General features: G+C 33.3%; 1 protein-coding gene and 1 long non-coding RNA gene across 2 annotated transcripts; one reads left to right on the top strand and one right to left on the bottom strand.

Moving 5' to 3' along the window:
* Positions 1–131: 131 nt before the first annotated feature.
* Positions 132–9527, bottom strand: LOC130747350 (linoleate 13S-lipoxygenase 2-1, chloroplastic-like). The gene is made up of 9 exons (XM_057600255.1): positions 9049–9527; positions 4009–4277; positions 3666–3903; positions 2895–3221; positions 2730–2815; positions 2427–2537; positions 1869–2170; positions 1323–1589; positions 132–1020 (listed from the first exon to the last, which is right to left on the bottom strand). Exons 1-9 carry the CDS (start codon positions 9443–9445, stop codon positions 261–263), a joined length of 2757 nt encoding a protein of 918 aa, XP_057456238.1. The 5' UTR covers positions 9446–9527; the 3' UTR covers positions 132–260.
* A 2388-nt stretch (positions 9528–11915) lies between these two features.
* On the top strand, positions 11916–14581 carry LOC130743020 (uncharacterized). The gene is made up of 5 exons (XR_009021322.1): positions 11916–12523; positions 12613–12688; positions 12781–12839; positions 12968–13017; positions 14279–14581. It is a non-coding gene; the product is annotated as an uncharacterized LOC130743020 (long non-coding RNA).
* The last annotated feature ends 989 nt before the right edge of the window (positions 14582–15570 follow it).

The following is a 15570-nucleotide window of genomic DNA, read 5'->3' as shown; positions in this document are numbered from 1 at the left end:
CTTTAAATTATTTTTCATCAATTATAAGTATCTATGTCTGTATTTATGCAAGAAGTTCTGTCATTGATACAAGAACTTCCTCAAGAAACATTAGTCATACAAGTTTATGCAAATTCTGGTTGAGGATCCAGTTTATGTGACAATGTGCCTCTCTTATGTTTGATTTAAAGCCCACATGCTATGTGTTCTATTCAAGCTCAAGCACACTAGCATTAATTTAATACTGTAAAATGTGTCCAAAATATGTACCATTAGGCAATTTAAATAGATATACTACAGGGAACACCCATTGAAGTCAAACCAGGCTTGGAGAATGGCTTCAAAAGCTCGTATGGGACAACGCCAGCTCCATTTCTGTTCTTCAACTTTGGATTTTCATTCCTGTCATCTATTATTTTTTCTATCTTCTTCAGTCTTTCTCTGAATCGTTCAAAAGCAGCCTTTATGACAGGGTTTTCAGCCCATGATGGTTCCATCTTCTCCCCTATGTACTCCTCATCTGGTGAATGAGTCGACAATATATCCAACACAGCCATGACTCTAGTTGCTTGCAGTTTTGAGGGAAAGCACTTCAGAAGTGCCCTTTCAGGTTTTGCAATGAACTTTTTCCACTCTTCTTCTGTAGGGTCCTCTGAGGGCACTTTAGTTCTAGCAATTGTCGGCCGGTTTGGGAAATAACCCCCATAAGTGTATTGCCCAAAGTTCACAGCAGCATGGTGACCAGAAGTCACCCATATGATGATGTTGAGAATTTTAATGAGGTCTTTTGGGGTTTTAAGAACTGGCCACCATGGTTCATCCTTTTTGTCTGCATGACCAACTGTTCGAATCTCTGTCCACCATGCTTGTAGCTCTTCATCTAACTCCACAAGTTTAGGTTCAGGGTAATAATGGTTAACATAGTCAGTGACCCATAGCTTTATAGCATCCCATAGAAGGAGCCCATCATTGGCAAATGGATAGTCTGGAATGGTAAGCCTTAACCCATGAGGAGCAAATGGATCTTCCACAGCCATTCCCCTATTAATCAAGTGAATGTGTCAAACTCATGTAAGTTGTAAATAGTTGAATGTTATTCATGAACTTACTCAACTTACAAGTTAAAATTATACATAATAGTTAATACCAAAAATTATTTATTAGTTATATAACTACTTAAAAAATATCAAAAGATCATTTAAAAATATTAGATGACTTTTTTAATCTTAACCCTTATTGAATAGATCTATTAGTTATTATTTGTTTCTCTCACTTTATAGTAAAAATAGTCACCACTTCCCTATTCACTCTGTCAGACACCTGTTTGAAGTAAAACAGACTACCTTCTAATCAAGTCTGCAGGTAGAGCCTCCATGTCAAATCGCCATTCAAGACCGTAAGCAGCCGAGCAAAGCTCCATAGAGTACTTTCCTGGCGAGAATGAACTCTCAATTGTGCCATTAGCATTGATAAGGGCTTCCCGTGCCAGAGCATTAATCTCCATCGTGTAACGAAAATGAGGGTGTAACAATCTATATATGGGGTGTGCCACACTAAGTTGCCTATTAGTTGCAATAACATAGGGCTCTGTCACACAATGAGTTCTTAACCTATCAAACAAGATAGAAATATAATGTTAATCGAGACCCTCTTCACAATGATCAGTGAACATGGACTGAATTATAATTAATGAGATAGAATTGTTACTTAGATGCCACGAGACAGGTAAAAGACACAGGATAAACACAACTTGGCTATCCAATCTCCATCAGCAATGTTTTTTTTTTTTTGGCTTATCATCAGCAATGGTTAAAAGCATTATCAACGGAAATCCATATCTCCCAATTTTAGGTCAATATAACAGAAATTCAAACAAAGACGTTACGTACCAATGACTGACAAGTTGGTGATAGCCAGAGTCATGTGCAAGAACATGAGCCTTGGCAATCCTCCAGAGCCAAATACTGGTTGAGTGCCAAGAAGGTCTGAAAACTTGCTTCCATTGGCCCTTTCCATCCATTGGTGGCCTAGTCAGCTCAATGGCAAGAGGCCTCAGAGTCCCCTCTGAATTTAGAAAGAACAAAGTTCGTGAACCATAGAGTGATTTTCCTTTGAGTTTGCGTACTTTTCTTACAAAGGGTAACAATATGTCATGGTAGTCTAGCATGAACAGCTTCTTTTCTTCGATCGCCTACATGAGCATGCATCTTCATATTAGAATTACATATCCACTCGTATAATTAGTTCGAGAATGAAGAGTTAGTTCACTTAAAAAGGGTAAGATGTCCCTTCAAAAAAGTAAAGTTAGAGTTTCTTATACATAAATAAATATGTGATGTTCATGTTTGTATTTGCTAATCCAAATAATGAGTTTATTCACAAATAATCGCACCACATCACAGCATTAATTAATACAATAACAAATATAAATAGAAGAAGATTTAAACCTTTTCTACAGAAAGTATGCCTCCAATCTCTTTATTGATCATTTCTGAGGTGATTGCTGATTCTGCTGGACCATATATATTTGGATCAAGTTTACTCCTCAATGGCCATTCCTGTCCAAGTAAGTGACTACCTTAATTACTTAATGTGACATAACATAATCTCTTAAACATGAGCCATTAGACCCTAAGTTTTTGCTATTTATATACTATGGTTGAGAAAAGTGAACTTGGACTTTCAATGGATTAATTTTTTGAACCAAAATAAATTAAGATTTTAATCAACATGTGTAGAATAATGCATACTTTGACCAATTTAATGCTGTATGGGTTGAGACCAGCAACAGTCTGTCTAGCGAATTCCTCATCCCGGAACCAGAAAAACCTGTCCCCTGCAAACCAAATACAAATTGATTCATGTTGTATTATCAGAGGTATAAGCGTTTAATTTAATCCACTTTATAGTCTTACTGTTCATTGTTTCTGGGATCTCAAAGCGAAGCACATGTCCGCTATCACCAGAAATACTTTTGACGAGCCTAGGCATCATGGTTCCTAAGAATCCCTTCTCAGGTTCATTTTCAGGAGGCAAGTCAAGTCCAACGCTGAAAAGTGAATCTATGTCGTGAAAGAATGAAAAAGAAAGCTCCCCTTCTCTCATAATACTCCCCAAAGATGGAAGCAATATTAGCAGCACTGCATGTAAGGCCTTGGTCGAGAACGTTAGCTCCTTCACCTCTGAGAAGCACTCATCCCTTGGAACATAAAATTGTCTAGTTCTCTTTTCAGATAACCGATCTGCATCAAGCACGACTTATACAGTTAATATTTCCTTCTGAAAAGAGTTCATGTTTTTCTTTAGTTACATGTCATTTTTATCTGTGTGTGAACAATCTACCAACAAAAACAGAAAGGGTGTTTGGACAAACATCTTAAATAAGCATTTATGGCTATAAGCGGTTATCACATAAGTGTTTATTCACAAGTTTACTTGAGAAACTTGCTGAAATAAATGCAACAAAATTATCCAAACACTTGCATAAGTGTTTATGCTATAAGATAAGCTAAAATAAGCAGGGCGGTGCGGAGGCACACTTGCATGAGTGATACATATGTATGTAAGCTGTAAAAACCATAGTAGACATGCCATGTTCTTTCAAATTCCTATTTATGCCACTACAAATAAGCTCTTCCAAACCGGATTCATCTTGTTTATGATCAGAATAGGATGAAATAAATTACCTGCTTCGCTATGCGGACGGCCAGTTCGACAACGTCTCGGATATGGATGTAGTTTGCCACCTAAAGGAGGTCTTTGCAGATCAAGGCTATGATCAGGATCCCCAATGTCATTGTACACATCATAATCATATATCCTCTCAAAGCTCTTGCGTTCACCTTCACCATTGCCCCGCAGATTACTCAATTCCTCTTCTCTCAATCTCCTTAGCCCACTCGGTGTCTCCGACGGCAAGTAACACTACAGAACCCCAATCAAATTTGAGCATAAATCACATTGTATGAAATTGAAATCACATTTAACCCTAACCCTAACCCTAATTACAAAATGGAAAAACGTGATTACCTTGTTGGTGAAGAAGACCCGTTTGGTGAGGGAATTGAACTTGGAGTGAACCCAAGAGGAACAATCAATGTGAACAGGACCATCTGGGAAACCATCGAGGAGAATGGTTTCGAGGAACATCTCCGTGTGGTGCTCATTCTCCACAAGAATAGCACCGACTTCTCCGAAATCGTTTGGGATTTTGAAATCAGCTTCATACTTGACAGATTCTTCACCTCGTCCTGCTTTGTGTGCGTACGCTTTTATTGTCTCCTTCTCTGTCCCTGTCTCTGAAACCAACAATTCATCTATTTATAGTGTTTGGTGCAATCTTGATTATTGCCAAAAGCACATTTATCTAAATAAATTATGTTATAATATGTATGTGTTTTATATTATCCACCTCACTTAATTAAACTCTTTTATTTTACATTTTCATAATATTTAATTTATTAGATGATTTAATTACAGAATAAACCTATAATTTTATATAATAGCATATCACTCCTTTTGTAAAAATACCCAAAGAATCCCGAATCATATTTTGTTGTACGCTTATCTTCTCCGGACGCTTTGTCCATGATAAAAAATACCCAATTTTCATTGATGTCAAACTCTTTGCTTTCGTATGCAAACAACACGTACTAATTAGAAACAACAGTATAAAAGATCCTATCAATCCTAAATCAAACAGCAAAATAGAAGTACTGGTAATCAATAGGTGAGGCTTTCGAGGAGGTTGTTCATCCTTGCATAAGATCTGACAACAAACATTCCTTTGCTTCTTAAATCATCAATGGTACCTATGCTACCATGAAGCCATGAATACAAGGTGGTCGCCTATATATTAGGTTGTAGCAGGAGAGGAGGTTTAGAGGAGATGAGCATGGAAGAAAATAGGATTAGGGATTCTTTAGGTATTTTATTTTACAAAAGGAGAGATATGCTATTATATAAAATTATAGGTTTATTCTGTATATAATAAAATTAAAATTTACGAAAATGTAAAATAAAAGAGTTTGATTAAGTGAGGTGTATAATATAAAACACATATTATAACATGATTGGTACACTTGGACAATGGGTGATTTAACTCAATTTTTGACATGAGTTAATTAGACAACCTTTTTTTCTATTTCTATGTGAAGGTAGTGGTGGACCCTCGATAATTCTTTGTTTCTAACTATACCACCTTTCAAGTCCGAATTTGTGTGGTTGAGTCTCTAATAATGATTAAATAAACCAAGATAAGTGTTAATGAAAAAAAAATCTTATTTTTTTCATCACTAATACTAGATTTTTTTATAAACAATAATCATATATTGAAAAGAAGTACAAGGGGTACTTCAACCCAATACATAAGAAAAAAAAAAAAATCAAAGAAGAGCTACTATAGGGAAACAAACAAGGTAATTGAAAGCCTAAATCCACCGCCCCAATACCATTCCAAAGTTGCCAGGGAAATCAAGCCACTAGAACTCCCACCAAGCAAAAACATAATTATAAATATGCTGCCACCAAGAAAAATGCTAGCAATTAATACTCTTTTTAACACTTTTTTTAATAATCTATCTTTTACTGATTAAAACTTAAGTAGAATTTACTAAATTATATGGATCCCACTAGTGGGATCTACATAAATTCTAACCAATTGAAAAAGAAAAATGTTAAAAAAATGAATAATTATATCTTCACGCCTCAAAAATAAAGTGTGGAGAGGTGGAAGAAAAAAGAGATAAGAATAAATGAGAGAGAAAATAAAGATGTGATATGTAATTTGATTCATAAAGAAAAGAGAAGTAGATAGAAATGAAAGTGAAAAAGGAGTAGAGAGGTGTGTATATATCATAACTAAAAAAAATTGTTACAACTTGCTAGCACTCCTCCTAATAATAAGTCACAATAATTACAGCCCTCCTAAATCACTTAATGTTAGAGTTTTTGGTATAAGTATAACCCATATATCAACTATTAAAGCTCTTCCTCTATTCTTTCGTGTGAGAATATTTGAGATCTATTTCTGCACATTCAACATGCATGCTAAGTCTAGGGGTGGAAATAGGTCAGGCGGCTCGTCAGGGGCCTATGGCTCGGCTCATTTGAGGCTCGGTCCGGCTTGGCTCGTTTACTAAAAAGGCCAGGCTTAGGCTTTTTAAAAGGTTTGTTTAACTAAAAATGCCAGACCCAAACAATTTAAAAAGCCTATTTGGCCAGATAGGCCGGCCTACTTATATATTATATTATTAATAATATAAATATAATCTAATTATGTATAATTTTTTTAAACTGATGTATACTTTAATATGATGTATACTTTAATATAAAAGAAAACCCTAAGTTCATGCCCTAACCTAGACTAGAAACGTTCCAGACATATTCAGCATAGCACATCCTCAGCCGCACAGGACGCAGGCCGCAGCCAGTCGCCACTGTTGATCTACCGCTGCCAAGTCCACCTCTCTTGCAATGATATAGGTTTAGTTTTTGAAATGCAATGATACAAGTTTTTTTATTTGAAAAGAAAGTGCAATTACATATAAAATGCTTATTAGCCCGCCAGCCTAATGACCTTCTTTTGATAAAATTGTCTGTTAAGTTAGGCTTTTAAGAAGGCTTGTAGGCCTAAGGCCTGGCCAAGCCATAAAATTTGGCCTATTGATAGGCCACAGGCCAGGCTTGGGCCACCAAAAGAGAATGCAGGTCAGGCCTAGGCCACGCAAAGCTTGGCTCGGCTCGGCCTATTTCCACCCCATTGAGCTATATCTCTGTTACTCAATTTTAAGTTTAAGATATTTCAAAAAAAAAAAAAGTTTAAGAAGAAGAAGAAAAAGGACAGATTTTATATATTTAACTTGGAATAATGGACTGTGGTACTGACAGCAGAAAATAACAAAAACTGAAAAAGTATAGGTTGTCCGTTTCACATCGACCGTACAATAATTGAGTTCATTTTGTGGTAGATGTGTTCTGTGCTCGATTTTACCAGATTCTAAGCACTCCTTTAGCAGACGCCATGCATGTCCATATGACCATATCACCTTTCAAGTTTTAAACGACTTTTCTAAGGGTTTCGCGATATCTCTGATGCACCACATTAATGCACATGAAAAACAAACAAGATAAGCAATGGTTGGTGTGTGTTTCTGTTGGATAGTGAAATTACCAAACATAAACATAAGCTGGTCCATGTTATTGTTTGTTTGATTTCTCGGGTACCACAATTTGTCAAAACAGTAGTAATCATCATAACAAGATTCCAGTTCATTCTAACATAGTAACATTAATTGCTTTTTGTTTGTATATGTAAAAAGTATATTATCTTTTTGTTTAGGATTTTTTTTAAGGCTAAGGAGAAATATATAAAAAAACATATAATTTTTTTTTTCTTTTCCTCCTGTAACCAAAAAATATAATTTTTCTTTTTTTCGAAAATGAAAAAAAATTATATAAAATTACCCTCACACTTTGAAACTTGAGTGTGAAATTAATATTAGACAAAAGCTATAAATATATCAAAAAGTTAAATATATATAATTAAAAAACATTTCACCAAAAACTTATAGATTGAAAAAGTGTGGAGTGATCTAGCATACATTATATTCACCAGAGACTTATTTATCAAATAAATTAAGCCAAGATTTTTCAAAAAACCTAGCTATTTAATTAAAATGTTAGACTTAGCTTCATGCAATTTTAAAAGTATTTTAGACCTAACAGAATAATATATATACATATATATATATATTCAAGAAATTATAAATAACATAATAATATTTTGAACTTTTTCCTATTTTGTAATCACATCATCAATTATATATTTTATTTTTCCCTCAGCATGGGTGGGTTTAGAGTAAGAATACATTTTTATTGCTATCATAGGATATAGCTACTCACACTAAAAGTGATATAAGAAGAGAAGAAAGAAAAATGAAATATAAAATGTTTGATGTGATAGAAAAATAAAAGAGATATATAAAAGAGAAACTAAAGACATATTGATTGGGATGAAAAAGAAATTGTGTATGAATGAATCAAACCCCCCAGTTAAGCTTAACTAAATTAAGTTAAATAAATATCATATTTTCTCGAAGGAAAATGTCGGGTAGACACTCAATTAATGGGCGTAGAGATTCAGTGAGAAAAGAAGAAAATAGAAAAAATATTTTAATTCATTCACACCTCACTTTTTCTTTCATATGAGTTCTATTTATTTTCTATTCTAGCTATACCTATCTTATTTTCCTATACACAATACATTATATCTTTATTTTTCGCTCTTATGTTCTTATGTTTATCTAGATCAGGTGTCATTCATGTATCAACTCATTTTTTTCCTCTAGAGAAGTAATTGACGTAATAAATTATAAATTATATGATATGATGTGATAAAAAGAGATATGGAAAGAAAATTTAAGTAAATTTTATACTACTCAGAGTTTAATCATAACTTTTTCCGCAACATAAAAAAAAATCAATCCTAATTTGTAGGTATACCCAATTACAGAATCGACATACATAGACACTATGTTTTTCTCTCTCAATTTCTATTGCATCATATATTTCACACTTATCATTTATTTTTCTTCAATTCACTCTGCGTGTTACCACTAAACATTTTTTAAAAAAGTAATTAAATACCACATGAAGAACAACTAAATAAACAACATATTGATCCAATGTCAATCATAGTGATAAAAAGATGTTGTTTGAGGTCGAGAGTTCTAATATGAGGAGCCACACTCTTGGGAAGTGTCAAATAACCAATTTTTCCAAAAGCTTAAGCTGTAATTGCGGGCGGTTATGATCGAACTCTTGATCGTTTGGTCATAAAGGTTATGATACAATGTCAGATAATCAATTATCTCAAAGTTTAAGCTGTTGAGTAACGGTCACATTAAAAATTTTATATTATTATTTTTAACAGAAAGACATTTGGCCTTCAGTCACATCTGTGTTGGAATTGCGAGAACAATTTTTTTTTTATTATCAAGCAAAAATAAACAACATTAATTTTATGTAACGAAAAAAAATAAAAATTAAGCAACGTATATATTAACTTACCGGGGTCAAGTTCGGAGCTAACTAGCTCCAAGAGGATAGATTTACCAAGCAAATCCGTGAGATCATCGATTCTCTGGTCTAACCTCAGACTGGAGAAAAAACCAGAAGAAGTTATCTTAACCTTAACCACAGCTTTAAGCTTCACTGCAGTGCCATTTTCTGTGGTGGTCTTAATCTCTGCAGTATCTGTTGCAGTTGTTGCAGAAGAAGTAGAGTTGCTTTGAACATTGGGAGGAACGAGTTGGAGGAGGCGCTTAACCTGCTTTTGGTTTTGCACTTGCTTCCATGACCATAGCGGAAGAGATGCACTTCTATGGACGAATGGGCGTTGATGAAACAGGAGGGTTTGATTGGTGTTGTGCTGTGTTTGATGCTGCAGTTGATGAGGCTTTATCATCTTCCTCTTCGTTTTTATGTTTTATGGTCCAGAATATGTGGAATAAAACTACCTCCTCTACTTGTATTCATATATGTTATCTATTTTCTATACTTGATATATATAGCTAGCTCACACCTCAAGGCAGCTTATTTTTTAAATATACAAATATAATTGATGTTTTATTTGAATATGAGATCGTGTTGATATGAAAATCAACCAATTACTTCACATTTTTAAAAAAATGCCGGCTACTTTGGTTAATTGTATTTAATTTGCTTTCAAATATTGATGAATTGAATTTCCAAAATTACCCATGACACAGATCTATATATATATGTAAAGCTCACTTGAGCTTTTGCATTAAACTCATTAGTAAAGAGTATTAAATGCATTAAACCATATAATTCTCAAATTAAAAACTAAAAAAATTTATTGTCAATATTAAAAATTAATTTTGTTAAAAAAAACTGAAATTTTCTTTATTTTTGCATTTGACAAATATTGAAAATTAAAATTAGTTAATAATAAAATAATATTTTTAATAAATAATGTAGATAAATAGTTTTAAAATTAAAAAGCGCCGCTAAAATGAATTTAAAGTTAACTATAACATATATGTGCACTATTGAAAAAATATCTAATAATAATTTTGATCTATGATATATTAGTAAAAATTACTTATCCATGAGAGGGTTGTTCTCATGAATCATTTGCTATTAATAATATTCATCTTTTGTTGTAAAAAAAATTACTTAAGGAAGCATAATAGAGAAAAATAATAATGGTCAAAGTTGAATAAATGTTCGTTGTGAGAGGCATATCCATTTAATGTGATCGTAGAACCTCGAGAGATTATAAGTCTCTTGGCTATCGGCTTTGAGAAAACATTCAGAAACCAAATAAGTTAAATAAATTTAAATTCGCTTGATAATATTTTAAGCTATTTATGTTATCACTTATCATAATTCTAAAATTTAAAATTAATTTATTCTTCTTGACCTTGACAAGTCACAACAAATGACTTTCTTGGTAAAAAGTTGGATTGGGCGAGCCCCCAACACCCTAGAGGAACTTGCCCAGGGACGAACAAGACCTAAAAGAGAGGAACTCGCTAGGGGCGAGAGAAAGGACTTAGGAGATTAGGGACTCCCTTAGGGCAAGCGCCACGGGCGGTTGATGTATGTAAGGGAGTTGAGCCGAGTGAGGTACGACCCAACAAGCTCCATTAGTGGCAAAGTTAAGGTTTCATGTAACCTCTATAAAATGGGACTTTATGATCATTGCAAAGGATCATTCGACATTTATTCTAAAGGGTTAGGCTATTACTAGACTCATGCTTTACTAGGGTTTGAGGCTTATACCATTCTTGAGTGTTCATTTCCAGAACAAAAGTATAAAAAATGATATTAAAATTTATTTCATGACACTAGCACTTAACATTTTTTTACGTAATTTAAATATTTCAAATTAACTTAATAATTTTTCATAATTTTTTTTATTTCTAAAAATCATTTGTATGCTAATAATTAAATATCAATAATAAAATTTGAGTAATATTAATTACTTATACAAAAAAATCTAATAATATTTATTGAAATGTCTTAACACAGCTTATTTACAATTATAATTAAAAAATATTTGATTATTTATTTTAAACTATAATAATTTATATATAATGTTAAAAAATATTGTAAGTAAACCCGTGCAACGCACGGGTATAATATCTAGTTTTAATGTAAAGGCAAGTCTTGGAGAGTGAAAAATGAGAAGATTACACTTAAATGTGACATTTCATAATTAAATACTAAGGATATTATTGTCAAAAAATAATAATTAATATATAATGTAAAATTCAATGAGTTTAATGGATATGCACTGACAGTGTAAAATAGTTTTACACAGACATCCAATTAAATTCCGCCAAATCAGAAAATATCTTATTCTTTTAATTAAAATTAAAGTTAAATGTAATTATCTCTCCTATGTGGCATGTTTTGATTGGATGACTGTGTAAAACTATTTTACACTGTCAGTGCATATCCATTAAACTCAAATTCAATATAGTTCTTATAAAAATGATCAGCATCCCCATTTGCTTCTTATATTAAGATTGGAGGGCCGGAGTAAAACTTTAAAAACTTCAAGGATATAAAATTCTTTTTTTCTTGCATCAGAAGGTTTACAAAAACAAAAAAAAAACACAAGAAACAAACTACAGGATCGATAGAGTTCTTTAAAATTAGGACTCCTATCTCAGAGGGTGGGAAAAGCACCACCTCCACACCTAGCGCTGTCATAGTACGTAGAAACTAGAAAGGATAAGGTTCATGCAATATATAAGAGAGAAGTTATAATTTTCATACTTATTTTACACTTACTTTAATTTACATTAAATTGTTTTTCTAAAATTATTTTTGAAGTAATGTTTTAGTTCTTGAATGATAGCTCAAGTGGTAAGAGTTAAGGGACATGTAAGTTAAGTGGAGGAGGTCCATGAATCAATCTCTAATATATGCAATTTATCTTTCCGATTAAAAAAAATTAAAAAGAAAAATTTCAAGTGTTTTTTTGGCCATGAAGAAATCAAAACCTGTTTCAATCAATATACTCTATGAAAAGAAACCCCTTCTGGTGACGTGTCAGCACCTCCTTTTTTTGGCTTATTTTAATCTTTCTCCTCCTTTTCTCCTTCCCGCTCTTCCTTCTGTTTCCCTCTTTGTCCTTTTTTATTTTAAAATTTAAACTGTAAAGTCTGTCTCAATTGGAGAGAGAAACAATAAAAAATTTGAGAAATTCTATTTCTATTGTACTTCAGATTTCCTATCTCACTAATCCAAACCCTATCTTTGATCACAATCTCTTTTATCACAATCTGCATCTTCTACACCCATTCGATTAGTTTCATCTCCTCTCTTCATGCTTAAATTCTATCTCTTTGAAGGCTTACTATTTGACAAGAAAATGAAATTTCATTCGTTGTTCTTCTTCCTTGGGGTCCTCACATTTTCATCAGGCTTGATTTTTTATGATTTTACTGCCTTTTGTTCTTCTTCTCTGTTGTTCTTCGTCCTCCCTCTTGCATGCAAGGTGTTTGAGGTATTGTTTTCATTCTCTACTTCTACTAAATGTCTCTCTTTTCTCTATACCGGATTATTTCTCCCCAAACCCTTCTCTCTATTTTTCAGACCCTTTCTCTTCTTCTGCCTCTCCCTCTTCCTCTCTAAGCAGCCATCCAACTACTTGATCTAATCATCCTCCAAGGTTTGATTTTTATTTTGTACTTCAGTCTGTATAATTTTTCTTCTATTTTATTGTGTAATTAGTCCTAAAGAAACGATTTTTTCTTTCTGTAGCACTCTACCTTGACTCTTCTCTGGAGTTTTGATCTGATGCAGGTCTCCACTAAATCAAGGTTAGTTTGTTTTATTTTAAGGTTTTATTTTCTTAAAGGTAAATAGATTTTGTATCTTAAAGTATTAAGTTTGTTTGTTATTCATTTCAAAAGAAAAGTTTGTTATTGAAGTTGTTTTGTTTACACAGGGTCTAGCATTCCTGGAGTTTCAATTTGTTGGAGGTTTCCACTAATCAAGGTTTGTTCTTTGCATTTTAAGGTTTACATTTTGTTATCAAAGTTGTATTTTTTTCTTCTTGTGATATTTGCATTTTGACGTTTTCAATACCCTGAAATGGTGTAAATTGAATAAAATGGAAACCCCAAGGAGTGGTACAGTACAGTGTTTTGATAGTAAATTTGAAGTTTCTAAAATGTGAGTGGATGGTTATTTGTGGCCTTACTATTTCTCTTGAGTTACAAATCGTTGGAGGATTCCACTAATCAAGGATTGTTCATTGAGTTAAGGTTTAGATTTTGATTGCACGGTTTTTTTTTTATCAATTTGTTTTGTTTTTCAGATTTGAATTTGTTTAAGAGCTGCTTTTAGAGATTTTGTTATTGATTCTGTTATCAATTCTTTCTATTTTAGTTTTATTATTTTATGTTCTCAATTTTCAACTTAACACTGCTTTTTCTCCCTCTTCACTCTTGAATTTTTAATTATCTGCTATTCCTTTTTGGTTCTTTTTTCTTTGTTGTTCCTCATTCTTTTTCATTCTACCGCCTGACTAATTCTTTTTTATTTGAGATTTTGAATCCTTCAACTTTGAGCTTATTTGTGTTCCATAATGCTTTACTCTTGCTCTCATGCTTTACTCTTGCTCTCACTATTTTGTATCTGAAACAGTTTGCTACAACTTCTTTGAATATAAATCTTTGATATTTTTTGCGTTCTATTTGACCGGTCAGATGTGTGTTCCTGTCAAGATTTTATCTTTTTTTTTTCTATTTATATTCTATTGTCTCTCTATATTGCTTTTGTTTTCTTACATGGATTGATATTTCGAAGCCAACGAAATGAGTATGTTTTTGCCTTCCTGTCTTTTATGTGCTCCAATCACAACATACATGTTAACCTTCTCTCTGTTAGGTATGGCACGTAAAGCTAACTCGATCGCTGGAGTTGATGAGTCATAAGAAACATGGAAATCAGGAGTCAGAATAACTAATCTGTCAAATCTGGAGTGGATGAGTATATGCCTTTTTTATGGTTCATCTAGGCACCAATATAATCTTGAGTTGTGATCATGACTATATTTTCTGTTGTAGGACCAACCCGAATATACTCATTTTTTGTTAGATTGAATGGATTTTGATTCCATTTTGACTTAATTTTGGGCTTTCATTAGTTTTTTATTTTGTATATTTTAAATTACTTTCGTTCTTCTTCATTATTTCTCTTATAAGTTCCACTATTGTTTAGATTTTTTATTCTTTTTTTTATCATGCTTTACTAGAGGCTATGGAGCAACTGAAATTAGTAGCAAGTTTTGAAAATAGTCTTAACGAACCTGATGCCCTTTTCGACAAGCGAGATCCAGAGCACAATATGTTAGTAAGTTAACTCATGTCCTGTTTTGTGTCAATGCTTGCTATTACATATGATGCGCATATTTCATTCTTGGTTGAGGGATTGGAAATGTTTTAAAATAAGCTTGGCTTTGTTCACCACTTAATGGATAAAATGTATCTTCTAGGAATATGTCTTAGCCATTGAGGAGATCTTCAAATGCAAAGTTACAAATGTGATGTTTATGGGAACACTGAAGGTATGAAAAACGGTAGAAAGGGGGGGTTTGAATAACGTTTTCAGAACAAAACTTCCACCTTAAAGATTTTGACAAATCTTTCGAGAACTTAAGTGCTAAAGATAAGAGATAGAAAAGCACACAAGGATTTTATCCTGGTTCACTTGATAAATCACTCAAGCTACTCCAGTCCACCCGTTAAGGTGATTTCTTCCTTCTTAGAATGAAGGCAATCCACTAATCAGGTAAGAGTTACAACTGCACTTGAAACCTACAAGTGACTAACAATTACACTGACTTAGCTCACACTAAGATTCACTCTCTTAGTCTTCTCTAGGATCCGATCAACCTTGATCTCCTAAAGGAACTAAACAAACTGTTTATCAAAGAATTGTTTACACGAGATTTGCTTCTAAAAAGCTAATAGTAAACACAATGAATTTCAGATGAAAGAAAGCTTAGAATATTTTGAATATGTCTTGCGCGTATATGTGTTTCTTTTTTTTTTTTTTCTCTTAGCCGCTTCTTTCAATCTTCAGCCTCTATATATACTCCAAGGATTAGAGTTGAGCGTTGCATGGGAAATGCTACCGTTGGAGGGCAGTTCTGGAAAATCCAGCTTCTGCTGTGGCTGAGAACGTTAGGTAGGTCGTCAGGAAGGTACACTTGCTTTTGTACTTGGATAGCGACTTGACCTTTTAACCTAGGAGACTTCTGATCAGGGGAATACTTCATATTGGAACTTGTGAAGCCGGTTGATCAGAGTCAGAGGGAAAGCACAGATCCTCTGACCATTGTATCTTCTGATTCTGAACTCAGAGGGAAGAACATGGCCTTCAGAGTTTCTTGCTTCTGGACTTCAGAGTTTCCACTATTCAGCTTCTGGATCTTCAGAGTTTTCTACACCATCAGAACATCTGAACCTTCAGTGTTTCTTGGTTATCAGAACTTCTGGATCTTCAGAGCTTCTAGCGACTGAGTCCACATCAGAGTTTGTATAG

This window comes from Lotus japonicus, chromosome 3, assembly GCF_012489685.1.
Source record: "Lotus japonicus ecotype B-129 chromosome 3, LjGifu_v1.2".
NCBI classification, from domain to species: Eukaryota; Viridiplantae; Streptophyta; class Magnoliopsida; order Fabales; family Fabaceae; genus Lotus; species Lotus japonicus.
Note: the sequence above shows the minus strand (reverse complement) of the source record. Positions and strands in the feature narration are given on the sequence as shown.

Excerpts from the sequence above, each read along its gene's own strand:
- LOC130747350 (XM_057600255.1), bottom strand. The coding sequence starts at position 9,445 with ATGATAAAGCCTCATCAACTGCAGCATCAAACACAGCACAACACCAAT. Across the intron at positions 2,538-2,729 it reads ACAGCATTAAATTGGTCAAA|GAATGGCCATTGAGGAGTAA; the intron begins GTATGCATTATT and ends TTACTTGGACAG. Across the intron at positions 2,171-2,426 it reads GCATACTTTCTGTAGAAAAG|GCGATCGAAGAAAAGAAGCT; the intron begins GTTTAAATCTTC and ends ATGCTCATGTAG.